The sequence below is a fragment of the Hippocampus guttulatus genome, chromosome 1 (assembly GCF_054856545.1).
Source record: "Hippocampus guttulatus isolate MCC_2025c chromosome 1, RoL_Hgut_1.0, whole genome shotgun sequence".
NCBI lineage: Eukaryota > Metazoa > Chordata > Actinopteri > Syngnathiformes > Syngnathidae > Hippocampus > Hippocampus guttulatus.
The window spans coordinates 25,456,795-25,484,197 of record NC_141261.1 but is presented as its reverse complement, the minus strand read 5'-3'; the positions used below and the strand labels follow the sequence as shown (position 1 = coordinate 25,484,197).

The following is a 27,403-nucleotide window of genomic DNA, read 5'->3' as shown; positions in this document are numbered from 1 at the left end:
AAATTCCAACGTCTCCATGGTATTATCGATCGCAAGGAGTCTCTCCAAACCGCAATAATATTGCGGTTGAGCTCAGTCACCGCTTGAGTCTGAGTGTTGGACATTCGCGCCAAGCCATCCAGAGTGACCGGCAGCTTCTTCACTTCCAATAGAGCTGCTCCCGTCGGTTGAATTTTGCGATAGAACAGCAAGCTGCCAACACCAAACAGCAGCATACCTGTTATCAAAAGGCCAATAATGTAGATGTCTTCCACGTCCTCCACGGACAGTACTGTCAGGCACACCGGTCTCCACTTTCTCCATGGATCCAGGGCGTATCCGGCAGCAAGTGTCCCCGGAGGGCAAGCAGGCTCCCCACTGCCCGCTCTTTCCGTCGAAAAATTTTTGTCAATTACATCGAGAGACCAGCCAACTAATTCCATGGTTAGTTCTTCGGATGAAAACACGGTAGGAGGCTAGGGAAAAAAGTTGGACAAAAGACAGCACAAGAAGACTAAGTAGCGAGCAGGGAAAAAAAAAGGTGGGGGGGCAGGGAGCAGAGCAGAAGCGTCCGCCTTCGTCGAGAGCCAAGCAGAAGATGTCATCACTCAATACAGAAGAATGGTGCCTGTCAATGTTGATTCATGAAAGCAGTTGTTTGACTATGATGGGTGGCAAGAGGCCATTGTTTTAATGACAAGGAAAGCGTGTGTTTGAAAGGTGTATGAGTCTGCATGTGGATGATCTTTTAGTGGTAAATTGGTTGAGATTGCACAACTGTCCGTGTTTTTATGTTATGCGATGTGTTTATTATTTTATTTTATGTTAACTGTTTTGTAAAGTGCTTTGTTACATTTGCAGCCGTTGTGAAAGTGCTATATAAATCAGGATGTATTGTATTGTTGTGTATTGTAAAGCTGTGTGTTTTTACCAGTGTCTCCCTTGCACCCATTTGGATCCAGCAAAGCCATACGCTTGAGTCAGACCATAAAATGTTTGTAGAACAGCAGGAACACGGCACATAACCAGCAGACTGTAAATAGGGTTGAAGAGTTGCTCAAATGAAACTCTTTCTCAATTTTACTACATCTTTCCACTTACCTTATTTAGTATCTCCAGACAGAGTCACTGAAATGTAGATATCCAAGAAAGCCATTTTAAAAATGTAAAAGTGGAAAAGGATGCTGCCCTGATGTTTGAGGCATAAACTGAAAAAGATGGTACGTTTACTCCATTTTACTTTCTCAAGTGGCTGCACAAAATAAAATCATACAGAAACATTTTTCAAGTCGATGTACAGTTGAGAAAATAAACTGGACTCAATTTAACAAAAACTTGTTTGAGTGTGTACTGGACTCTTGTGATGATCAGCCCAGTGTGCAGACAGTGGTCAGATCCTGACTGACTGAAACAGGCATCTGTCAAACTGAGCACCCAGTTTTTCATGGATGTCAGAGTTGGACACGGCCGTGGAGCCTTATCCTGCCAGATGCGGAAGAAGGGCTCTCCTTATTCTTATCTGACCATTCCTTCCTTTTTGTATATGCCGCTTTGCTCGTCTTGCTGTGGAAGATAAGACATGTCTGAATGGCATCATGCGGAGGGGCTGTAAAATGACTGGCTTCAAGTTTTGAGGAGCTCTGCTCACTCTTGAACGGTGGTCCAGAAGGCAAGCAGAATTTTAACCCAGCCTGCTCACGTACACAGCTGTAAATTTGCGGTCCTGCCCTCAGGACGGCGGGATGGGCCCATGCAGAAAATAAACCACTGCGCAGAAGACTTTAATCCCTTGCGCCATGATGAACAAAATGCAGAAGTAAGTCAAAAAATCATTCCGCTTCCTCTTCTGCTCTATGGTCACTGCTTGCAGTTGTTGTTTGTGGATGTCATGTTGTATTCTTCATTCTTCATCTCTTTTGCTTTTCTCCACTGTATTATAGAGGGAGAATTTTTCAACTGTTGATGGCTTGACTATAAAACTGAATTGCCCTTCTGGGACTCATAAAGTATTTGGAATCTTGTTCGCATTGCAGACTTTGCACATTGCTGCCACATCGGTGCCCGTCACCTACCAGACATGATGGATGGATGGAAGTGTGGTGATGCCACGGCAACAGATAGGCCAGGGTCAGCTGATGACTCCAAAGGCAGGGCAGGCACTGTCGCTGTTGGTGGCCCTGCCTTCAAGAAGGCTTCATTAAGGCCAAACAGTTCATCACGAGCTGTCTCGCCTGCTTGCCCTGAGTGAACTGTGATGTCGCTTCAGTCTGGACCGCTTGAACACCTGAGGATGAGTTGGCGGAGGGAGAGGTAACATATCCTCTCGATGGAGCAAGCCGCTAGCGTTGGTCGCTTTGGCCTCTTGCTGCAGTGAGCGGTGACTTTGCGTTGTCACTCCTTTTTATTTTCCCCTGCCGTCTGCAGTGACGGCTCATGAATATATTATGGACGTACTTCTTTTTGTGTGCCCCTTTGTGTCATCCTCCATGGCGTGCCATGCACAACACCAAAACATGTATTTCTTTCGATGTGTGCAAAGGCCATTTCGATTTGACACTGTATGTACGGTATGCCTGCGTGTATTTTATGTGTTGGTAATTATGGTTGAATTACTTTCCCTGTGATTTGCTGTCATCTGTCACAACCCCAAGACAGCAAATAATTGTTTCGCTACCGTCACTTTGGCGCACAGGTGCTCGACAGCGGCAACGCCGGTAAATAATATGTGTCTTAAATTAGTGATAAGAACTCCAGTTGGTTGGTCTTGGCGCATAGGCGTGCTCACGCTCGCAAAAAGTGTCCTGTTCTGTTGTGATTGTCTGCTCGGCTGCACACAAGCGCACGAGTCTGTCTGTACTCGGGCAAATGCTTCTGAACGCGTGGGTGCCGTTTTGTCAGAACTCAATGCCAAATTCTACTCATGTGCATGTGTGGGTTGGTGGAAGTGTGGCTGGAGGCTAAAGGTGCCCTTGCTCATGTGTGCATGTAAATGCCTTTGATACTGACTGCATATCGTCAGTGGCAGGTGCAACAGTCGTGTTGTGTTGTAAGCTGCTTGTTTTGCCTTCACGTTTCTTTATGTGCTTGAAAAATTGAGTAAGCAGAGGGAAAAGACAGCAGCCCGAGGTCTAATTTATTCACTCCCCAGTCGAGTCACACACGCCCGTTGCAGACGGCCTCCGTCAAATATGAGGAGCGTGCCGCAGCCTCGTCCGACAACGAGCTGGCAGGCCGCAGCCCACTCTCACTGGGCCGAGTGCTGTAGGCGAGAACAAGATCAGCCGTGATGCATCAATAAATTCTCAGCGTTCACAATTTCCAAAGACGGCATTTTTTTCTGAGCAGTGGCTGACCAAGACAAGGTAGTTTTGAGTTCGTCAAAAATGGAGAGAAGTGCAGAGGTGCAAAGACAGCGAATCAATTATCAAATGAATAGATTATTTGTGATAACGTTTGGATGGCTTTTAATGTGAAATTTTCCAAGTGCTCTGAATTTCAGCTTTTGAACTGTCGCCGTTCTCGAAAGGTTCCGGACAGAATTGGACTCTAAAAAAGGAAAGAAAGGTTTATGAACAAAAAAGGTCGCAGGACTGACAAAGTACAACAATGGATGTTGGTACAACAAAAGGTAAGGAGAAAATATAAACGTAAATAGCTTGACAATAAGTCAAGTACAACTCTATTGCCAAATGCGGTGTATCATGACTTAGATTTGTTCTTGGTTTTACTGTTTGGTGCTTTCTACCGTCTTTATTACCGATTTGTTTTACTGTTTTTTGTATATGTTAAATTGCTCCATGTACAGCACTTTGTATGCAGCGATGGCTGTTTGAAAGTGCTCTATAAATACAGTTGAGTTGAGTTGAGTTGAGTATGTGCAACATACAGCACAGATGAAATTTCTTCCCTCTCAAGCAGACAACAAGAGGAGTCACTGCGGGTGCCCGCGCCACCATCAAAAGAACAGTTAACATAAATGACAAAATAATACAACACAACGCATAAGACACAGACAGTCGTGCAATCTTAACCACTTTTCCTGCATACACTTTGTTGTTTGACACAGTTGTGGATCAAGGTGTCCTTTTCACCAGTGGATCAAAGACGTCATTGCTGAAAATGTGCACACGTCTGCTACAAGCTAGGTTTGAAAGCAACAAGAAGCTGTAGTGTCCATTAACGAAAATAGACAAGAAAACCCAAAACACATACACTACAAACCAAAACTATTGATTACAAGGCAAAACTACTTACAACGGTAAGTGCAAAAAATAGGCGCGATCAAAAACGAAGAATAAGAAACACGGGACATCTCCAAGATTCAAACAGTTGGTGACATAATCGAAAGCAAGGCGAATAATCCGGCAGCGACATGATCACTTGGAAGTCCTTAAAAACTCTGCTGATTATCATTGTCAGCAGGTGTGCAAGCTGGAGGGGTAGGCCCTCCTCTGCCACCTGCTGGAGACACACAAAAACAGAATCATGACATTAACAGTGAGTGTTATCCGATTTATGGAGTCCTCTGTGCAAGTGGACCGACTTTGACTGTCTGACTACATTCCAAAAACATGCGTGGTAGGTCGATGGAACACATTGTCCTTAGGTGTGACTGTGCGTGCGAATGGTTGTTTGTCTATGTTTGCCCTGCGATTGGCTGGCAACAAGTTCAGGATGTACACTGCCTGCTGCCTGAAAACGGCTGGGTTGGCTCCAGTGTGACGCTCAGGAGGATAGAGTGAAGTGGATAATGGATGGATGGATGGATGTGAGAGGCAGGCCTTCACGTCCTCAAATATGCTTCTGGAAGAATGCTCCAAAATCCATGTGCAAATACACCCCTAAACCGGATGTAAAGCCTTCCCAGAAAACTTGAAGCTGCTGTTCGTGTAAAGGGTGGGTCACGGTCATATTAAGCCAATATGGAAAAAGAACGGGATTTTTGCATGTGAGTCAAGTCAGGCGAGCAGTACAATGTTGTTGGCAATATTTAGGGCTTACCTACCAAACTCCTTGAAGAGTCTCACTGTGTCAGCAACAACAGTAGTCTGCGTACCTCTCATTGTAGGTCTTGCAGCACACTGATACTTTGAACGTTCTTATGAAACAATGCATTGTCTTTCAACACAAAACGTCCATACTCAGAAATGAGCGTCAGAAGTGCAGCTCGTATCTTAAATATTTGGCAAACTTCATAGCAGGCGCGTGCAAGCTGGTAGCAGATGTCACGGTGTGAAGTAATGTGACGTTACGGTTGCTAAACTGTGGGAGTGGGAGGACACGGCTGCTCGCTGCCAGCTTGTAGTAATGGATGGCAGCACTATAGGAGGCTCACTTCCTCTTTGGAAGAGAGTTGAGTCCAACGTCAGAGCAGGGGGAATTGTGCATCACACACAGTTTTGTGGTTATTTGAGAGCAATCCTCCCAAAAGAAGAAAAAACAAACCATGTATGTATAAATGTGTTGAGCATTGGCATAATATATTTGTTTTGTAGGCCTGTAACGTGCCATGTCTTTGTGGCCGTCAAGTGCACTCAGGGAAAATTAATCAAGGCGGCTTGATGTTGCCAAAAAGGTGCTTCTGCACACTCTACAGGCTTTGCTCTTCTTTTCTTATTTTTTATCTTGAACAAGATGAGGCAACAGACTCAGCGGTGCAGATTTATCAGCTGCTCCTGGAAGCTTTGTTTCCACAACATTCACCGCTCGGTCACACACACGGTCCAACGCATTGCTCGCCACTTCCTACTGTTCCTTATTGTCAAACCTGCTGCTTAATGAGTCTCACTGTCACTGTGGTGTCACTACCAATTTGTGTGGGGAGAATATGCACACATCAGTTCAAGAGGGAATCTGCGTTTTTTTAAAACTGCTTGCAAAATTTCAATCTCACTAATCCCCTCCTGCCTTCGAGTCTCTGACCAAAGACACTCCCCTCCCTTATGTGCACGAGACACGAGCTGTACGCAACGCCCACTGTGACCGAGCCAAGCCGATGTTAACTGTGGCAAGCGTGACGATTTGAAACAGAGTGTTATTATAACACAAAATGGTACTGATTGGAAGTTTTATATTTTGGGGAAAGTACAATCAATTAAAAGATGAAAATATCGCAACCGTTCTGAATCCTCTGAGCTGTCTGTGACTACTCCACCTCTGAAAGGCAGCTTGTATGTTCACCCATGATTTGTCTCAGGTTTCTGTTCGATTCTTTCCTTTTTACTTTGGTTGATATTCACACTTGGATATTCCCCGATTGTTTCAGCAACGCTGCAGAAGCCCAAGGAAACAAGTCAGAATGTTGCTGAGGGAGTGTGCGCCGCAAATTATTTCCACCTTGACAGTCACACACACACGTTTTAGTTGTCCTCCTGCTCCAGCACAGTTGGTTCAAAAGATCCGAATTGTTATCAGGCTGTTCAGAGCTTGCTAATGTGCTGATCATTTGAATTCGGTGTGTTGGAGGAGGGAGACATCTCAAATATGCAGGAAAGGGGCCATCAAGGATCGCGGTGGCTCACCCTTGTACTAATGGTCGCCACTTGTAACCATGGACTTTGATACAAATGGGGTAGCAATGCTGCTGTCACTCGCCGATGCCTGATATGAACTCCATTGATCAGTCCATCTTTTCCTTCGTGTGTGTTCTCCATAGGCGACAAGGGCAAACAGTTTGTTGTGTGCATTGAGGTATGCTGCATATCGGCACCATCTCAGATTAATGTTAATGGCTAGCATTTCTTTCCATGAGGCATTTCAGCTCTTGTCCTTTGTTTGAGTTTGATCTCTGAGGAAACATCAGTCAATTACTCCCAAGTTGTGCCTTCATATGATTTCATTCCAGTGGACTAATATGAAGCTCACTTCAATTTTCATGTTTAAATTGTCACTTAAGCCCCCTGTTCCTCTCCTTCTTAAAAGAGTACTGCAGAAGCTCTATGAATGCTGTCGCAAACAAAGTGGTGCGGGCTTGCCATCCCTCGCGTCACCTGGGCGCCGGGGTCAAGGGGCTGCCTTAGAAGAATGGAGAATGTCATTGTTTGGGAGGAGGAGAAGGGCGTCTTTGCTCTGGTTTCCTGTATTTGCCCCGCTTAGCCGCCGTTGAAAAATGTCTCCTTGCCCCTCTGCCAAGATACGGGGAGGCGTTATCAACACCGCCGAGCTCACTCCACAGTAACGAGCCCCCAGGCACGGTATTATCTGTTTACGATAAGGATATTAATAACACTGTAGTTTAGTTATGTGCTTGGGGTGCCCCGCAGGGTGACGGCGTAAGGAGGGCCTTAATCATTCTGTCAGAGGCTCTCTCCAAGCAGGGCAAGATACGACTGGATTGCAGGGAAGGAAGGCATCGTGGTGGGACAGTAGGAAGGTGTTTTCAAGCTAACCCCAACCGGCTCCTTCCTCCAGGCCACACAGGCAACAACCATCTGCCTTCAAGTCAGAGGCTCCACGTGCCCTCAGCCCATTGTTTGTTTGTGGGATTGTCTTTCCCCTGCCTGTCTTTCTGACACCGCCTTTTCTCTGTCCTTCTTCTTTCAGTGTCTCTACGGCTGCTATGTCCACTCGTCCATCATCCCCACCTTCCACCGTAGGTGCTACTGGCTGCTCCAGGTAAGAGCTCATCTTTCCCGCTCCCGCCTTTGAACCTGAGTGAGTCACCTCTGTGACTTCATTCCACAGTCTCCATTGACCTTATCTTGCAAGTCTTTCTCTTCTCTGATGGCATTGCGCGCATTCCACGCACATACATACCAGTGTGGGACGAGACTCAGTGGGGAAATAGCTCCCCCATCACCCTTGTTTAACTCTGTCTGTAAATTATGATGCAAGAGGTTCCCTGCATCACCGAGTTTGCTTACAGGCGGTCATTATGTCTGCAGGCTTAGTGGTCCAGCTCTTCAATCTCCTCTTCCCAGCCAGGCTATCTGTCTGCTCGCACTTCCACCGGAGTGTTTCGGTCTATCTTTGCTCTTCTGCCGGCTGCATACATTATTGGGATGAAAGCTTGTAACTTTACCTTAAAGCATGAGTCACTTCACCAACGCATGAGGGAAAATCCCTCCCTCCCCCCAGTATGCCATGAATCAGTTTGCATTGATTGTTGACAAATAGCAATCAGGAAAGTGCGCAGACCTCGTGTTTGCCAATGATGAGTCCAAAGACAGTTTGATCTGAGCCACACTTAGACATGTGCATGTAATTCCTGGCCCATTCTTGTAGGACGCTAACCTCAGCTCTCCTTCCTCCCCTGCTCTTGACGTGACGCCTTATCCTCTTTCCCACCAGCAGCATCTGCTGCTCAACGACATTTCCATTCAATAATTGTTTAGCTTTCGCGGCTGCCTGCAGCAAAAAGCGACCAAACGTCCTTGTCTTTCAGTCCACATGCAGATGCTGACTGACCTTCACAAACAATGTGTCAGACTGTCAGGTCTTTGCTCTGGCGCTTTCTCCACCCTTCTCCGATCTATGGTTGAACCTTGCCTCTGCCATTCCCTGCGTGCCATTAGCTGTGTCCATATGTGATTTGCAGGCAGTAGTCTGTCAACAAGCGGGCAGCAAGGTGACTGGAGCTCCCAAAGCGGCGAATTGGAAAGGTCACCAGTGAGTGAAAAATGCAAATACCCAAGCATCCATCGGCCGTAGTCACAGAGCGGCATGGATGAAAATGGATTTCATTACACAGCACAGTCAGGGAGGGAACACAGAGGACAGGGAGGTGTTGGAGGGGGGGGGGGGGGGGGTGAATGGAGTGAGATGGGCATAACTTTTATGAAGTTCAAAATAACTGAGATGGCAGCAGAAATGAGACGCAAGACATACAAAGAGTAAAGCAGCCAGTGAATGTGGATGCAACAGTAGCTATGTTCACACTGCAGGGTGTGATGCCCAGTTTGGATTATTTTTATTATTTTTTTTATAAATCCAATGCTTTTTATGTACTCACTCAGATTACAAAAGCAATTGCGACTTCAAGGTGAATGCAACACGCCCGTGATGTACGACGTTGAGTGACGCCTGCCAAAAAAATGATGTCACTTGTTTACGGAAGTAGATATAGTCCTGCCTGTCAAGTTACGGATTGCTCCGAAACAAGTGGATCCCACACACGAAAAAAGGGTTATGATTGACAAAAAGTCTTATTCCAGAAAACTCATTGCCACCAAAGTACAATAAGAGTCCCTGGTAACAAAATGGCCAGGATAACTTGAGAGAAACAAATATTGCTTGCAAAAGGCAATACGATACGTCATAAAAAGGCAAGAAGACCCAATTTCAAGAAATGAAAACAAGTAAACAAGAATAATACTTACACATGAATATAAAGCGTAAATGAGGGAGGGCACTGTGAAACAAAGTCAAGAAAGTCTAAATTATAGAGCACTTGAGATATGAGCTATGAGCAATGTGAGCGAATTATCCAACACCAGGTTGTCGGCCAAGCAGAAGTGATGAAGGCAGATGATTGTCACGCGTGACAGCTGTGGCTCAAGAGGAAACGCCCCTCAATTACCCTGGAAACTGAAACACAAAAAGAGCAGTGTCTCATTTTATCATTTCATATCGCCAGAGAAATATTTAGGGGCATATGAGACATTGCTCCTGGATTTAATGGGGACGTCAATGACATCACATCATTGCCACGTGTAATAAATCAAACGTGTGCGTGGCTGACTGACTTCTATCACAACAGATGTCCACTTTACTGTTTACTTTACTGTTCATCTTTCAAGTGGGATTCAATTCAAGTCAAATGTAAAGACAACAACTGTTCATCCAAAAACTGCAGATTCACAGATGATTGTCACTCGTCTTCCACCACACTCTCCCGCGCCCACGGGGAGGAAATCTTTGACTACGTCGAAGTCGGATGTGTGCGGATGACCGTTCATACTGCGGACGCGTTGCAGACATTTTTTATTTAGGTCCAAATATTAAAGAGGCCAGGTCGGATTTGGACCAAATAAGAATTCGCGCGGCATGAAAAAAAATCAGATACGTGTCACATATGGGCAGAAATATCGGAATTGAGCTGCAGTGTCAGCATAGCCAATGTGTTGTGGGACGAAGAAACAAGCAGCAAAGTTAGTGAAAGGTATTTCAGGGATAGACTTTGCGGCTCAGTGCCTTTTTATCCACTCTTTATTGAGTGGGCCAGCTGAAGACTGGGTGTAATGAGCCTGAGGCTGCAACTGTGGTCTTCTCTGACTCTATGCATTTTGTTTTGTGCTTTTCACCTCCCAACTTGCTCAAGCCCTCACCGCTCATTTCCCCATGGCGTCACATACTGATATCCCGCATTCGTCGTCATCACTGCAGTTATCAGAGGTCGCGATCAATCAATTCAGTTTGACTTAACGTTGTGGTGACACATGCGCCTTTGAGGCACCTCACTGTCCTGCATGCACAATGAATCAATTCATACTTGCAGCCATTATTGACCTCTTTTGAATGGTGCTAAACATTCCACACTCATGAAATTGAAATCCAAAGAAATGGTCATAAATGATTGATTGTAATCTTGCGAAACAAACCATTCATATACACTACATATCACTAAATTAATAGCGCACGCGGTATGTCGTTACTTATCTTGTCCCCTTTGCATCCATAAAAATATATTAAAAGACCTGTTGAAATGAAATTGCCGCCTTTTTATCAGGCAAGTATCTATTTTGGCTTTGTGAGTTGCGCACGGTCTCGTGCAATTTCGGAAGAAATCATTACCGAGATTGGAAATTGCTCTCGCGCGGACTAAACATGTGTTATCACACGAGTTTAAAGAGAAATGGAGCGGAAAAAAAGAGAGAGACACTTTATTCTATTTGAACTAGAATATTTGGCAGCAAAATGAGCCACACCTAATTGAGGTATCATCGATACTATTGGGGTGTTTCTGCAAAGTAGCACGTGGCAGGTCAGCTGCAATGGAAAAGCCAGTTGGAAAGGCGTTGAAGGCATACAGTACATTGTGATGACACCTGCGCAAGTACCCGCCGGCACGAGGAACCATGCCGGTGACACTGATTGATTGGCTCGCCTCATGTCCCCCCTCTTTTGTTTCGAGCTAATCGAATGTAATTCCGCGCTTACGCCTCTCCATCAAATAAGACACCGGCGTTTGCGCTGGCTGGCGGGGCCCAGAGGTGGGTATAATTATGATATTAATACGGAGGGGGTCTGAGGGGAAACTTCATTTGTCCCGCCGTCTGCCTCTGAGTCGGAGAGGGGTCAATGGCTTCTCCTGCCTTTGCGCTTTGGAGAGGAGAGAGGGGTGAGATAATGAAATTACTTCCAAGGTAGGAGGAAAGCTGACGACCTTGTTTCTTCCCAGCTATCGCTTCCTCTCTCTCATACCTTTCTCCGCTCAGGCCACTGTGCTCCTGTCGCTCATGAATACATTATTAATATCAGTATTCATCCCAATTCCATTTTTCTTCTGACATTATTCCCTGTGACAATAATGACTTGGGAACCACTTGAACCAGTGTTATGTCGAAAAAATGGTCCTCGCCGTTGCCCCTGTGATCATTGCAGCACTATTAGACACTATTGAGGCTTTTCATTTATGTATTAACTCAAAGGTCAGCCGTTTGGAAAAGAAGTGGGACACGTGTTGGCAGCTTGAAAGTGAGGACTCGAGTGCAGTGGCGCTATACATCTGCTCAAGTTCTCCTCTTTCTTGTCTTTCTTGATTGATGTATTATTGCTTCGCTCGAGACGATGCACCCAACAGAGTCGATTTTACGCCTCGTGCACGCCTTCTTAAGATAATAGGACGGAGAAAAGTTTTTAGTCTCCTTCTCCTACCATGCACCGAGGACCAAGAAGATAGCTGACATGCCCGAAGCCTTAAGACAAGGATGTGTATTCTTTATCCACGCAAACATAATGTATTCCTTCAGCTGCGTTTAGCTGGCGCCGTGCTGAGCGTTGGGAGACAAGTGCCGGACCGTTTCAGGTGATGTGCGATGACAGAGAAAGGCTGTCGGTTGCAGATGATTCACATCAGAGATGTCCAAAGGATGCAAGGCTACATAATGAATATTTCACGGAGATGAATCATGGATGAGTACCGGGATCGGCTGAGTTGATTTCAGCGAGAGGCTTGCGAGGTAGGAAAACCTGGCGAGGTGTTGATTGGCTGTCTGCAACCTCGGGGCAAATGAGCACGAGAAACATAATTGCCTTGAGCGGGGCAGGCTGTTGTTTGTTTCGGATGGAAATGCACTTCAACAGTGAGCGAGATCAGATGTGACGTATATCAAATTGATGTCCGTGCCTGACGGTGCTGGTCAGTACACGATTGACAAGGGAAAGCCAGCAGGACCTGCTTACGGAATGGACACGACGGCCTGGACAAACATGCTGCGAGACTCCACCGACAGACGCCGTTCTTTCTAAGATGAGAGAGTGACTTTCTTGTATGCATGCAGTATGAAGTGTGGATGTGTGTCTTTCTGCGTGTTGTGTAACTGCGTCCAAAGTAGTCCTCGAAAGTGACACCCCTTGTGGCCCCTCCTGTCCCTTTGGCTCCCCTCATCTGCTGCTGGTTGTGTGCTGTCATGGAAGGACTCCATCTGACTTTCAAACGTTTGCCCCGCCCCGATGCGACTTTTGCTCGGGTCTGCTGCGCACGCTACGGCCCAAAGCAGCAATACCGCGGCTCCTGACCTCCAAACGAATTGAAGGTTACTCGGGTGCTTAATTAATAGCCCCCGCTGGAGCCCTTTCTCCAAAAACGATGAGCGAGGGGCGATCTATTCCTCGGTGCTTGCGACCTTTTCTCCACTGCCGTCGCCGAGCTCACCAGCGCAGCCAATTATCACAAATCCCCCGCTGCACTTGTCTTGCCATTTCCACATTGCGACCAAAGAGGCGTGCATGGCCCTGCTCAAACCAGCGTGAGCCTAGATGCTGAGGCAAAGGCCCACAACAGGTACGGGCCTCTTAAATAATTCAGTTCTCCGGAAAGGTTAAGGCTCGGCCAGCGAGGCGAATTGACATTCGTCTTGCGCCACAATCTTGTGGCCCGCTTTCAGAGGGAATCGCCATCGACTTGTTTACATTTTGTACCTTGCAAGACTCTTATTGACGCCACCATTTTACATGTCACTCTAGCACTCCTGCTGTTATTTCGGCAGGTCGCCCAGAACAGTAAATAACAGATGCGGCTGTTAGTGCAAGCTCTCGCCGTGAAAATGCTCTCACCAAGCCCCGTACCCTTGAGTTCAGCTTGCCGCTGCACAATTTAGAGATCACGGATCTTAATTGTGCTTTGTCGCGAAAGCCAAATGGCTTTGTCAGCCACGCAGCTATTGTGGCATCAAATTAAGGACAACAGTTTGTGTTCTTTCTTGGTCCCCAAGCTAAGCTGTGCTTGAGAAGAGTTACATTGGACAAGTACCGTTTCTCTGCTAGCTAAGGAATGTGTGAAGCACTGGATCCCAACCTGGTCGCCGTTGCATAGAGGGTCAGCGGTGCCTCAGGAAACAATCCAAATTTACATTGCTTTTCTGAAACTCATTCTTGGTTCATTCCAAGTATATCTTTGTTCATCTAACTCAGCCAGTGACGTACAGTGAAAGGCGCGACAATTGCAATGCTCCTCCACATAACACAACCGTGTATCCACGTGTTGCCTGTCATACAACAGAATCATTGCTTGCTTGTGCTCAATTGCACACCCTACATTCCAAACTGAGTAAGTACATCTGGGACTAAATTCAAATCTGATTATCACAGACATTTTTTCATTTGGGTTGTGCTATGAGATCATTGTAATGGCTGCCTTGCCTTCATAATGGTTGGGAAACACTAGTCTAAAGCGTTTGAAATGGGCAAACCGTGATACTGTATGGCTACTTGTTGTTATGTACAGTACATTGGCGCCATCAAAATAAAAACTGGCTTATAGCCAACTGAGACCATTCTTTGATGTTGCACGTGGGTTAAAAAGACATGACAGGATTTCATAGAAGTAGCACACAAACTGCGACCGGCCCAGCCTGTTTGCGTTTATTGAATGTGAAAGCAGAGGAGATCAGTGGCTCGCAACTTGGTCTGTGTACGCCAATCCGTGTGGCCTTTCTCATGTCAAAGCGCAGATTGGCCGTGTCACGGCAAAGGCTCGAGCGTGATGACAGGAGCGCGCGAGCGTCGCCCCGCTTCCCAGACAACACTGGTCACAGCTAATGACCAGAACTGTCCGATTTGTCCTGCCCTGATTGCTCCTCTGAGCTCCAATTAGCTGTGGATGAGGGCTGACAGCCTGGCGGATGTGCCGTGGAGGGAACGATAAGGCAGCGGCGGCAGAAGAGGCGGTAGAGAGCGGCGGCGATGAGTCCGGGCAAAAGCTGCCACTCACCGCTCTGCATTCAGTGATCTCAATTTGCTTAGAACTGCCAAGCGCTCCTCAACATACAAGAGATCAACTCTGATTGCAATTTCTGTAATTGGCAGTTTACATTGTTGAAATCTAAACGTGTCATCTGCTCTTATTCCTCTGCGGTGGAAGGATGAAGCTTGTAATTTCTGTTTGTGCATAATAGATCAGACAAAGTCACTTTGCCAGTGGAAATGGAAAGTGAAGTTTTGCTTGCCTGCGTGGTATTTCACGGAGAGCAAAAACAATGCAATCTGGACCTGTTTAGCCTTCACGTCTACTATGTATCACATATATTTTCTCTTTTTGCTCTTCCCTCCCGTCTATGTCACACTGAACTCCTCCATGCCCCCCCCAACCCCCAGGATGTTCCCTTCATCTGCAAGTTTTTTTTCCCTTATCATTCTTGCTCAGCAGGGGATAAGAAATCACTACAAGGGCAGGAGCCTTCCGTGCCAAAGCAGACATCTTTTATTCTTTTTTTCCCCTCATCTGGATCGATGTCATGTTGAATATGAACATAGCCTTCAGTTTGTTGACTTTGCTCTCCTTTTCCATGTTCTCCGACGGACATCTCAGAACTTAAGCCAAACTCAGAAGACTCAGCAATGGAAATTGTGGGGGTGCAGCATGCCAAGGCAAATGTGAAATGCCCAGAGGACTTTGGAGGATTGTGATGAGCAGCAAAAGATGAAATCATCGTCCTAAAATGAGCTGGAGTAAATTGCCAGACGTTAATGAGCCGCCTTGTAAATTACAGCAGCCGAAGGGAATGTGCTTGACTCTGGATGGAGCTCTGAAATACAGACAGAGCCTAACCTCTGCCTAAACGTTATTTAGTGCCATGACCAAATTTGATGTCGGTTGTCTCACCTGACCCTGAAAATCCGACACTCTCCCAGAACACATTAGGGGACGTTTTTGTTGTTGTTGTTGTTGTTTTTTTTAATCTAGTGGAAGTCAGGAGTCAGCCAGTGCTCTCCATGGACCATTCTAACCACCGTACAGTCCACAGAAGGTTGAAGGGATTTTCCTTCTTCTCACACTCTAACAGGGAAGAGCTCAACTACAGAGAAAAAAGGAGTACATCTATAAAAATATGGCTACTCCCATGTTTCCGGCAGAAAATATGGCCTAATGTGAAGAAGAGAAGGGCTGGGGAGTGATTCAAGTATATTAAAAAGAGGATTTTTCAGTGAATTCTGAATGAATCTGTTGCTGAAATTCCTTAATTGTATCCCTTTGGTCCTGTGCAGCAGCGCACGCAGCAATTCAGCCAATAGGAAGCTGCACAAGCGTCCCAAGGAGAGAAGGAAGGAGATGGACAAAGGTGGAGATGTGGAGAGATTAGCGCAGATTCCCTTTCTTCTTCTTCTTCTTCTTTGTTTCCTCCTCGGGGGTGCAACCTGGAGGGCAGTGGCTGGAAATAGCGTATAGTCTTAGCCAGAAGCCCAGTAGCGCAGGAATGACTTTCATTTCTTTGAAGTCAAGATGGCGCCCGAGTAGGCAGCCGTCAGCAAGTGCTCTCATGAGCCTTGCTTTTTTTTGTTGTTTTTGTGTTTGTTTTGTCACTTTGTGTTGTTTACGTCGTGTGGACTTTTTTCAGCATTTTTTGGCCACGACATTCATCAAGGAGGAGACTCTGTGCTCGGTGGTTGCGCCTTCTCGGCAGCATGGGTATACCAGCACTGTTTTTGACTGGGAGGAATGTCAGCGCCATTTGACTGTCGTTGCTGAACAGTCCGGGGGCGCTTGTGTTTTGCGCCTGTAATGGGCAGCATTTTTCACAGCCCCGCTTTGTTCAGCAGAGAGATCGGTGCTGTTGAACGGTCTGCGGCTGGATGGATGTAAGTCTTGAGGAGCCGACGATGAGAAGAAAGGAGCGTTAGCGCGGAGCGCCGATGCGGATTTGGAACTGGGAGTCGCGGCTTGGAGTTTGAAGCGGATTACGTGGGACAGGAGAAGTGAACTCATCTCTTTTCGTCAATGGACGCTACAACTTCGTGTTTGCTTTCAAAACTTAGCTTGTAGCAGACGTGTGCACACTTTCAGCATGACGTCTCTGATCCACTGGTGAAAGGACACTTTGATCCTCTCCTCTTTCATCTAGAACTGCTTCAGACAACAAAGTGTATGCAGAAAAGTGGTGAAGATTGCACGACTCTCTGTCTCCTATGTGTTGTGTTGTGTAATTTTTGTTATTTTGACTTCAAAATGGCGCCGCGAGAGTGGCAGCCTTTCCAGCAGCTCCTATATTTTGTTGTTCTACTTCTTCCTTTCATAACTTTGCTGCTGTGAATTGGGAATTTCTTATGTTTCTTTTCTTATTGACAGGATTCTAAATATTACATGTCTTCCTGATGGCAGTGTGCCGTCTGGGCCACTGTCTGGCCTGGTATTAACCTGTCTGGATAAATCAGCCTTTTACACAAATGTGCCCCCCGCCACTGGCCAAGTTACTTCTCACTCCAGCTGTCTGTCTTCTTATCCCTGCTTCCTGGGATGACTTTGCTGGCGTGGTCCCTGTGCACACTGCACGCTGGGCAATGCGTGTCTGCGGACCGACAGGACTCTTTGCTCCTCTGCCGAGGGCCTCACCGTCATGTGCAGCCTGGCAGGTGACAAATAGTTTTTTAATTGCTTGCACCAGGAAATCATTCGGCTCGTCCCTTTCCTTGCTGGGACGAGGCCGCACGTGTGTCTAATAATAATAGCCTCGCTCCTGGTTCCTGCTTTCAACTGGCTATTTTTAGACAATAGTGTCATTGTTGCACTGTATATGCTATCTACTCTCTGTGTTTTTGTTTGGCTGTGAAACATTCATGGTGTTTTTTTGTGCATCAGTACAACAATTCCCCATCAAATGAAGCTTTCCATTATAGGAACAAGCTGTAAACTCCAGCTGATTTTGGTTGGGTTTTGCTTAGCATTGAGATAATATATTGATTTTCCCTCCTCAATGCCCTTGCCATCCAATCAATCCCTGTGGAAGTATGCACCAGCAGCTATTTCCATAGAAAGAGGGCAGCAAATAGCGGAGTGTGCTATACATGGTGGCATGCTGGGCATGCCCCCCCCACCTCCCCATTTGAGGTCTAGGTTTCTAATAATACTGTAAAAGTTTTTATTGTATCATCACATTTTTGTCTTGTGAAATGCTAACGTTGAGCTGCTTACCACGAAGACAAGTATATTGTGTGGTGATAACGGTAATGATTATTTAATGAATTAACGGTTGTTTAAAAGTAGTGCCTGCAGTACACTCAGTCGCCACTAGGGGCGTTTAAAGAATTTATATTAAAAAGGTTTAAACAAATGAAAAACATCTGAAAATCAGTCATTAGTTAGAAGTTTGCTATATTAAAAAATAGTTTGCTTTCAAAATGTTGAGGTTAATAGCCTTTATTTAAGCACACGCACAGTACACAGTGCCGTTTCAGAAGTGAACATTTCTTCTTTATATCTATGTGGCAATTGGGAGGAATATATCATATGAAAATTACTACGGTGGAAAGCAAAGGATGAGACTATAAAAGGATGAAATGAAATAAAACAAGAAAAGCAATTAAAAATGGATGATCATGGCACAACGAATACGTCTGTTTTCATGTGAGAGTCTTGCACATTTTTCAAAGTGTGGCATTGCGTAATAAGATAAGATAAGATAAGATATCTTTTTTTTGTCCCACACTGGGGAAATTTACAGCCTCCAGCAGCAAGAATGTGGGTAGAAAGAAGAAAGAAGATAAACAAACAGACACCGTTCAATTCAGTGCAATATAAATACAAAAGGGATAAATCGCAGTGCTATTTACAATTGTTTTTCACATCATGTAATTATCATTATTATTATTATTGTTGTTATTTTTATTCAGCAGCCTGACAGCAGTCGGTAGGAACGAGCGTCGTCATGCCCATCATAGCCTTTAGCTTAGTTAGCATTCTTCTGTTGCCCACCTCCTCCAGAGTGTCAAGGGAGCAGCCCAGGACAGAACTGGCCTTCCTGACCAGTCGCTCCAGTCTCTTTCTGTCCCGGGCTGAGATGCTGCCTGACCAGCAGACAATGCCATAATGGATGGCTGAGGCCACCACCGAGTTATAGAAAGTCTTAAGGAGCGACCCCTGAACCCCAAAAGACCTCAGTTTCCTGAGTAGGAAGAGTCGGCTCTGTCCCTTCCTAATCAGGGTGTCCGTGTTTGTAGACCAGTCCAGTTTGTTGTTCAGAAGAACACCTAGGTACTTGTAGGAGGTCACCCTCTCTATGTCCATACCCTGGATGTTCATCGGTGCCGGTGAGGACTGTTTCCTGCAGAAATCCACAACCAACTCCTTAGTTTTCCTAGGGTTGATCTGGAGGAGTTTCTGCTGGCACCAGTCCACAAAGTCCTTCGTCAGTCCCCTGTACTCCCGATCGTCCCCCTCTGTAATGAGGCCAACAATCGCAGAGTCATCGGAGAACTTCTGAAGGTGGCAGTTTGGAGTGGCGTGTCTGAAGTCCAAGGTGTAGAGGATGAACAGGAATGGAGCCAGAACAGTCCCCTGCGGCGCTCCAGTGCTGCAGAGAAGCCTGTCCGACTCACAGCTCTGCAACCTCACGTACTGCGGCCGATTTGTGAGGTAGTCTATGATCCATGCTGTGAGATGGTGGTCCACTCCAGCGTTCTGCAGTTTGCCCCCCAGTAAGTTGGGCTGGATGGTGTTGAAGGCACTGGAGAAATCAAAGAGCATGATTCTCACAGTGCTCCCAGCCTTCTCCAAGTGTGACAGCACTGAGTGGAGGAGGTAGATAATGGCGTCTTCCACGCCGATGCCAGGCTGATAGGCAAACTGCAGCGGGTCCAGTGCCGGGCTCACCAGCGGTCGAAGGTGGGCGAGGACGAGTCTCTCCAGCGTCTTCATCAGGTGAGACGTCAGCGCCACCGGTCTGTAGCTGTTCAGCTCCTTAGGGTGGGGGGTCTTGGGCACTGGGACCAGGCACGAAGTTTTCCACAGCTGTGGAGCTCTGCCCAGCTTCAGGCTCAGGTTGAACATGTGCTGGACAATGTCACACAGCTGGTCAGAGCAGGTCCTGAGGAGCCGGGAACTGATCTTGTCTGGACCTGCTGCCTTCCTCACATTCATCTTCCTCAGTTGGTTCCTCACCTGCTCTGTTGTGACGGACAATGTCCTCCCCATGAACCTCGCTGAAGAGCTCCCACCTGGTTGTGTCGAAGCAGTCCCGCAGAGCATAATGTGGCGTTTAGACTGTCATAACTGGACGGCAAGTGAAGAGGACCATATTACTTTAGTGTCGGCAACTAAGGAGCCATTTGAATGTTTAATGAAAGATTTCATGGGAGCCACAAACGCGTTGGGCATCTAAAATGCAGATACGTTTACATTTTCTTTTTTCTTTGAAATTTTGCAGCGGCCACTCGTTGAACGGGGTGGCCAGGTCGAGGCTGTATGTCAACGCATCCGCCATATTGGATGTGTCTATTGTATTTGCCATACGATCTGCAAATAATATTTGTAGAATGTATCAAGAATGACATCATTCAATCAAAAGCAATGATTCACTATTAATCCAGTGAGTTTTTGCTTGATGATATATCTTTGAGAACCAAGTGAATGAGGGATCTTCTCAACTAGTTTCACTTTGCCACACCCGATACCGCTGTGGCGTCGACGTACTCCAGAAGGCGTCTTTGTGTATGTATTGTAAACTCTGTCTACGATAATGCTTGCGAGGAGAGGCAGGGCTACATGAATATATGAAGCAAAGTAAGTGCTGTCTGTCGGGTAATAGTAATAATTACACACCCCGCCAAGCCCAGTTGTTCACTCAGATAATCACGGCAGCTCAATGCCAGAGAGCAACTGATGTTTGTGTTTTTCGTACATGTCTATCGTCATATTCTGCGGCATTCATTTGAACCCGACGGTCATGATTGTGTTTGTCGTATCCACTGGTGTCGTACTGCAAAGCATCATTCTGAGAGCTCGTTCCCGTATTTCACCACTAACAGCTAAATAAAACCCTCTCGGGATGATGCAGTGGAATTCTTCAGCTGTTCTACCGCATCTTGTTAAATGACCGCATATAATAAAAGTCAATATGTTTTGTGTCTCTCGTCTTATTCTGTCATTTGTGGGACTGTGTGGCTTTGTGTTTGTAATCATCTTTTAGTGAACAATAGGAAACGATGCTGTTGACGCCCTCATCGTTTGTGAGCTTTTTCCAAATATCTTGGTTTCATTCCCAGTCGGGAGCCATGTTATAAACTTTACAACATCTCTGACATGGCCGCTGGATAACTTTACAATGTAAAGCCATCCAGCGGCCCTTCCCCAAACCTTCCTCATTCCACTCTACTCGCTAAGCCCACAACTGACCCCACCGCACCCCACGCCCCTCTCGGTCCCCCTTTTCCTCTCACGCTACAGTATAATGCAGGAAACGCAGAAACATCTCTGTTGCCTTGCAGCACTTCAAGCGTTTTCAGTCTTATAACACAAAATATTTCATACGGATATTATATTGCTAAGTAATCATATTAAGTCTTGTATGAAGACATGAGTATGCAAGGGCTTTGTGTGAATTCAACTATGACTATATATATATATCCATCCATCCATTTTCCGAACCGCTTGATCCTCACTAGGGTCGCGGGGGGTGCTGGAGCCTATCCCAGCCGTCTTCGGGCAGTAGGCGGGGGACACCCTGAATCAGTTGCCAGCCAATCGCAGGGCACACAGAGACGAACAACCATCCACGCCCACACTCACACCTAGGGACGATTTAGAGCGTCCAATCAGCCTGCCATGCATGTTTTTGGAATGTGGGAGGAAACCGGAGCACCCGGAGAAAACCCACGCAGGCCCGGGGAGAACACGCAAACTCCACACAGGGAGGCCGGAGCTGGAATCGAACCCGGTACCTCTGCACTGTGAAGCCGACGTGCTAACCACTGGACTACCGGGCCGCCCTATATATATATATATATATATATATATATATATATATATATATATATATATATATATATATACATATATATATTTTTTTTTTCCAAGATGGCGCCCGAGTAGGCAGCCTTCGGCAAGTGCTCTTCAAGAGCCTTGCTTTTTTGTTCTTTTTTGGTGTTTTTGTCTTTTGTTTTGTCACATGTTGTTTGTTGTTTCATCGTGTGGACCTGATATGGACTGTTTTCAGCGTTTTTTGGCCACGACATTCGTCAAAGGAGAAGTATCTTTGCTTGGTAGTTGCGCCTTCTCGGCAGCACGCCTGTACTAGCACAGATTTTGATTGGGAGGAATGTCGGCGCCATTGACTGTCGGTGCTGGACAGACCTGGGGCGCTTGTGTTTTTTGTGCCTGTAATGGGCAGCATTTTTCACAACCCCGTTTTGTTCAGTGGATATGTCGGCACTGCTGGACAGTCGGCGTTGGTGTGGCTGGATGGATGGCTGCTGAAGTTGAGGATGAGAAGAGAGGAGCGTTGGTGCAGAGCGCCGATGCGTATTTGGAACTGAGAGTCGCCGCTTGGAATTGAAATGGATTTCCATGGGACAGGAGAAGTGAACCAATCTCTTTTTTCGTCAACAGATGCTACAGCTTCTTGTTGACTTTGAAACTTTGCTTGGAGCCGACGTGTGCACATTTTGAGCATGACGTCTCTGATCCACTGGTGAAAGGACACTTTGATTCTCTCCTCTTTCATCTCAAACTGCTTCAAACAACAAAGCGTGTGACGGAAAAGTGGTTAGGACTGCACGACTGTCCGTGTTTTATGTTATGTGTTGTGTTTATTATTTTACTTTATGTTAACTGTTTAGTTAAGCGCTTTGTTACAGCTGCCGCTGTTGTGAAAGCGTGTCAGAGATTTTCTCGGACAAAGTTAAAGAAATGACTCGGCACACAGGAAAATTGTCTTCAATATCGGCGGAAGCGATTCTCTGAGAGCGAACGACGGTTAGTTGCTCCGCGATCACACTCGAGCTCTCTTCCCGCCAATTCAGACTTTTATTGTAACATACAAGGAAAACACTGCCCCCGATATTTGCATACCGCACCCACGGTCCGGCCCCTCGGTAGTGATTGGTTACCTGTTTTTAAACATTGAACCACCAGTACGTTGGCGCCTTTTCTGTCTGGTCTACATCGAATTAACATGTTGCAGACTTTGCGGATGTCCAATGTCGCCTGGGCGCGACGGGTGTTCTCAACTCGTCTTTTGTTGTTCAACCGCTATTCCCGAATTATTCATTCCCCTTTTGTGATCGAGTTTCGCCCTCTCCCCCGTGATCGCCCACCTGCATTGACGTGCTAATTGTGGACTTCAACAGCCCTCCGGCCAGGTAGCCGGCGCCTTTATGCACAGGCATTTGGGGGGTGCTGGATACGCACCGAAACGTTACGATGTGCCCAAATTAAAATGAAACTTTAAACATGATACAATTTTGCTCATAGATTTCTCTAACAAAGCGCTATATAAATCAGCATGTATTGTATTGTATTGTATGACACTAAAAAAATGTTCCAGGATGGAAAATGAATTCCACTCTCCAGACTGTCACTGTTATTCAGTTGAAATGCCCGCATTCGTAAATGATGCACATTGGGCAGCCCGCTGTTGTGATCGGTTGTTTGAGTTATTGTCAGAGTACTCAAAGAGACAATACTTCTCACTTGATTTTACAGACTGGCATGGGTTAGAGCATGATGCTAAGTCTTCCAAAATGCCACTTGTCAATGGACGTGTGCCTGCAATCGTTGGCCCCGGCTGGCAGCGCTTTTCCAGGGACGCCCTGCTCTCTTTCCAGATGTATCCCTCCAGATTTGTTCGACTAAGTAGTGCCACGGTTTTGATGTTGGAGAGGCCTGAAGTGGCAAGTGCGGCAGCCGTGCAGCGTACAGTATGTGTGGCTCGCCCCAGCCAATGGGGCTTGGCACGAAGCACGAGCATATGTTCACGGCCTGGCTTCCTCTTTTCCTCTCCCTCTCTCTCACTCTCTCTCCAACCCACACTTGATGAGCCTCAATTTCCACGTGCCCCTCTTCACCTTTTCTTTACACTCCCTTTTTGGCCTCAGACAGAGATCGAATTGTCTTGGAGTCCTGTGAGGACAGCCCCCCCCCCCCTCGTTTGTCTGAGAGACACTCCTCTTCACTCTCCTTTGTCATTTTGTCATCTGGCATAGGATGAGAAACTTTTCGGACCATCAGGTACACTGAAAAAAATGCTAAGTTGAATTTGCTCCATTTTATTTCATCAAGTGCTTGGACAAAATAAAATTGTCTGGATCAAGACACATTTTTTAAGTAGCCTGTACATCTACTTGAAGAAACATATCTGGATCCATACAATTTCAAAATTGAGTAAATTCAACCCAAAGAATTTCCAGGGTTGTGTTTGTCCTTGCAACATTTGGTCATTAGCACCTTGGCCTGTCCATGCTTTCCATTAACTCTGGCTGGTATCCAAAAAGGGGGAAATGTCCTGATCTTCCTCCACATCAACCGGGTTCCGGGTGTCACGCAAGTGGTTAACCGCGTCCCATATAGGCTGTTCCGGGCTTTGACGCCACAGCTCTCCCTGCCTGCTCGTTTTCCCTGCCTCTTGGACCAGTGAATGCATGCTCATTTGCAAGTGAGATAAATCCTTTGAATGTATTATTGATGCAAACAAATTAGCTTGTAGGCCCCAGACAATAACTAATGTAGCCTTGGCGTGTGGGCGAGGTAGATTCCAGCAAGGCCACTGTCGGCGTTCCACGATTGATGCCTGCTCCTCTGCCCTGTAATTATTTCTCATACAAATTATTCTGCTCTTCTGATGCAATTTGAGATTTCAAGTTAATGCTGTCTGTATGATTCCAAGCCAGCCACATTCATTAGTTTGTTAAGGAAATAAAAGTCAGGCTATTAGAGAATTGCGATGAAGCTCCTGAAATGGGGGGGAAGTGTCATTCTTTGAGTTTATGCATGCTGCTGCTAATTCGCCAGGGTTTATGTTGCTTTTGCAGGATGTTCTCTTATCACAGTCGCAGACACATTCTTTGGCCAAGTAAAAAAGGAAGTAAAGTAGTTTGCGTTTCGTCAATGACGCTTCGATATGTTTCCAAGACAAGATGAATGATTGATCCGTAAAAGGAACATCACACAGCGTGTTATATGACTAATCACACATAGGAGTAAGAATCTGAACAACAACAGGTCGATAAGATCATAGCTCGGAGGGTAAGAGGGGGGAGGGCCGCACCTCTCTGGTGTCTGTCTGACTTGCACTTCTTCCACTGCAAGCTGGCCAATGCTGCCATGTGTCAAAGGCGTGTGTTTGACCATACTGACAAACTTCATATGCATACATGCAAGTGCTTTTTAATGCATGCGCACGAGCACACACACACACACACACACACACACACACACACACACGTTCCTGCTATGTGAAAACGTAGCATCCACTTTTGTTTCTCTGTGTCATAGCTTCCCCTGCTCATTCACTTTCCAGTGTGGCACAGATGAGAATTTGCCCTTAGTGACAGTCCTGACAGAAGACTTTTTACACAGTACAAATGGTTACACACAAAAGCGACAATATATTACACGTTCATATTTTTTCCAGACAACAGAAGGTGCATTAAAATCATGCAGATGCACAGCACCGAGATGGCAACATTTTAGCGTAACTTCGAAGCAGTTACATTTTGTTGCTGTCTTCCGAAAATCATGTCAGTGTGAACATTTTTGATTGAATGGAACAACAAAAAACACCCCATGCTGGTAGTGCACAGTTGATGAGAGGAGCAAAAAACAAAAGGCCTTGTTGAATCATTCAAACACCATCGAAGTGTGACACTCATCAGACCAGCTTGAGATGCGCCGCTGCAAAAAAAAACAAATGCAACAAACACCCTTTATATTGACTTTCCTTACTACTGATTAGTATTCATGCTCTTAGTCCTGTTATCATTATTGCATTTGCGGCGTGCTGTGTCGCTGCCTCCTTCCCCTTCTTTCTCCAACATCCTGGTTGAGGCAGCTTGTTATCGCAGTTCTCTTGCCCCTCTCCATCACCCCCCCCAAAAAAAAACTATTGGATGCTTGCTTGTGTTTTCACACACAATATGAATCAGCTGTTCACGATGGGACTATCTTTCATGTCTCCCGAATACGCAGACCGTATTGAGGAATTTGTCATCACGCAGCGCTTGTGCTAAGGCATTCTGTCCTCTCCGAGGTCTCCCCGTGTACATACGTAGTCCCTGGGCCTACTTTTCATCGGACTCCAAGTGTTGTCAGTCTTGTTTGCCTTTGCATCCAAACCAATCTGCGTCGTATCTGCAGCTGCTTAATTCTGAACTGCCCATCGGCCCAACCGGAGAGACACCAGGTGGTGAAGGCGTGCCGTAGCGTCGCCTGGATTTGATTGTGGGTGCATCACACAGTCAAACAAAGTCACTGCAAAACCACAGCTGCTCCCCTCTTGCACTTTTTGTACACACACACAATTGCCCTTGTGAGCCTGGTTTTGTCTTTGCGTGTTGCATTGTTCATGAGAGGGCGCGTTGATCTCAGCGAGACACCTTCAACAATTTTGAGACGTGGTGCGCTTAACGGCTTAATGTAGTTGCCGCAGTTTGCGTCTCCTCTGGCTGATTAAAACAGCACTACGGGCCTTGTGGAGCTCTGCCTCACAACGGATTAGGTGTTATGAGAAACGCGGCTTCCAGAGGAGTTGATTAATATTGCCACAAACGTACCTGACACATTCTGATTTAACGGTCTTGCAGAATACGTTTTGAGGGGGTCAAAAAAAAAAGAGGTGTCTTGCTGTTTCCAAAAAACACGACCTTATTTTCTGACTCGTCATTCTTCACTTTGTTTCACTCTTGCAACACAGCCTGTACAACTTTTTTGCTGTGTGTGTGCGTGTGTGTGTGCGCGCGTGTGTGTGTGTGTGCGTGCGTGCGTGTGCGCGCGTGTGTGTGTGTGTGTGTGTGTGTGCATGTGCGTGCGTGTGCGTGCGTGCGCAAGTGTCAGAGCACTGCCAATAGAGGAACAGCCAGCAAAGTGCCACCTCAGCACCTGGGCTTTAATGATTAATACCATATTGATGGTCTCAATTAATTTCTGATTACTCTAGCAGGAGGCTGCACTTGTTCCATCTCTGTCACAGACCCACGCTTGTTTTGGGACTCCTCTGGGTGGCAGCTGCTGGATGGAGATAGCGTTTTGGGTTTTTTGGGTTTTTTTTGCCACTTTGCAATTTTGCAGAGCCATGTAGCAAACATGCACTTCAACACGGAAGTACCTTAAGCAAGCACTCGCGCATATTGGGGCACGCCGACTCGCTGCTTGCATTTCACACACTTGTTGATGGTTAAAAACAGAAAATGCAACGTCAGCTTCTCTTTGAATTGTATAGGGTGCTCTGTAGTGTGGTGGTGTCAAAAAATAAATACAATTTAAAAAAATGCGAAGCCCCAGAGATTTGTCTAGTTGTCTTCACACAAGTGCAGCAATTGTACGAGCCCTCGCTCACCTGATTCTTTTCCTTCAGTTGAAATGAGAGGAAACACACCATTGCCTTTCAAATGAAAACCGATGCATCTGGCCTGTAGCACTGCTTCATATTTGCAATAAGCGTGTCTATGGTGCAGATTTCTTGCCATGATGCTCTCTCTCCAAGCTGTGATTTGACAAGCTGATCCCATGACCTTAATTGTCAGCAGACCTGCTCAATGAATCAACTGATTGATCGTCAATGCTGCCCCTATGGAGAGGTGGAGGAAATGCAACATTTGTCAATCACTTTGTCACATTTTGCCCCCTCCCTCCATTCCTCCCTCCCTCTCTCTCTCTCTCTCTCTCTCTCTCTCTCACTCACTCACTGGCTTGCGCTCTTCATTACCTGCCCATAAGCTTGTCATGATCTCTGGATACTTGTTTGTTCAGCCCATAAAGCCTTCCATCTTCCTCCAATACACTTTTTTATCACAAACTCACTTTTTCTTTCTATCGAACACAACCACAGAACATCTTTCTTTT

At 46.2% G+C, this 27,403-nt stretch overlaps 1 protein-coding gene across 5 annotated transcripts in view; it reads left to right on the top strand.

Annotated features, from left to right (window-relative positions):
- camta1a (calmodulin binding transcription activator 1a) overlaps positions 1–27,403 on the top strand; it is a 328,990-nt gene that overhangs the window by 252,882 nt on the left and 48,705 nt on the right. For all 5 annotated transcript variants that reach the window (XM_086122468.1, XM_086122447.1, XM_086122465.1 and 2 more), the window contains exon 6: positions 7,522–7,593. In XM_086122468.1, coding sequence (XP_085978594.1) covers positions 7,522–7,593 — 72 coding nt within the window. The remainder of the gene's footprint in view (positions 1–7,521; positions 7,594–27,403) is intronic.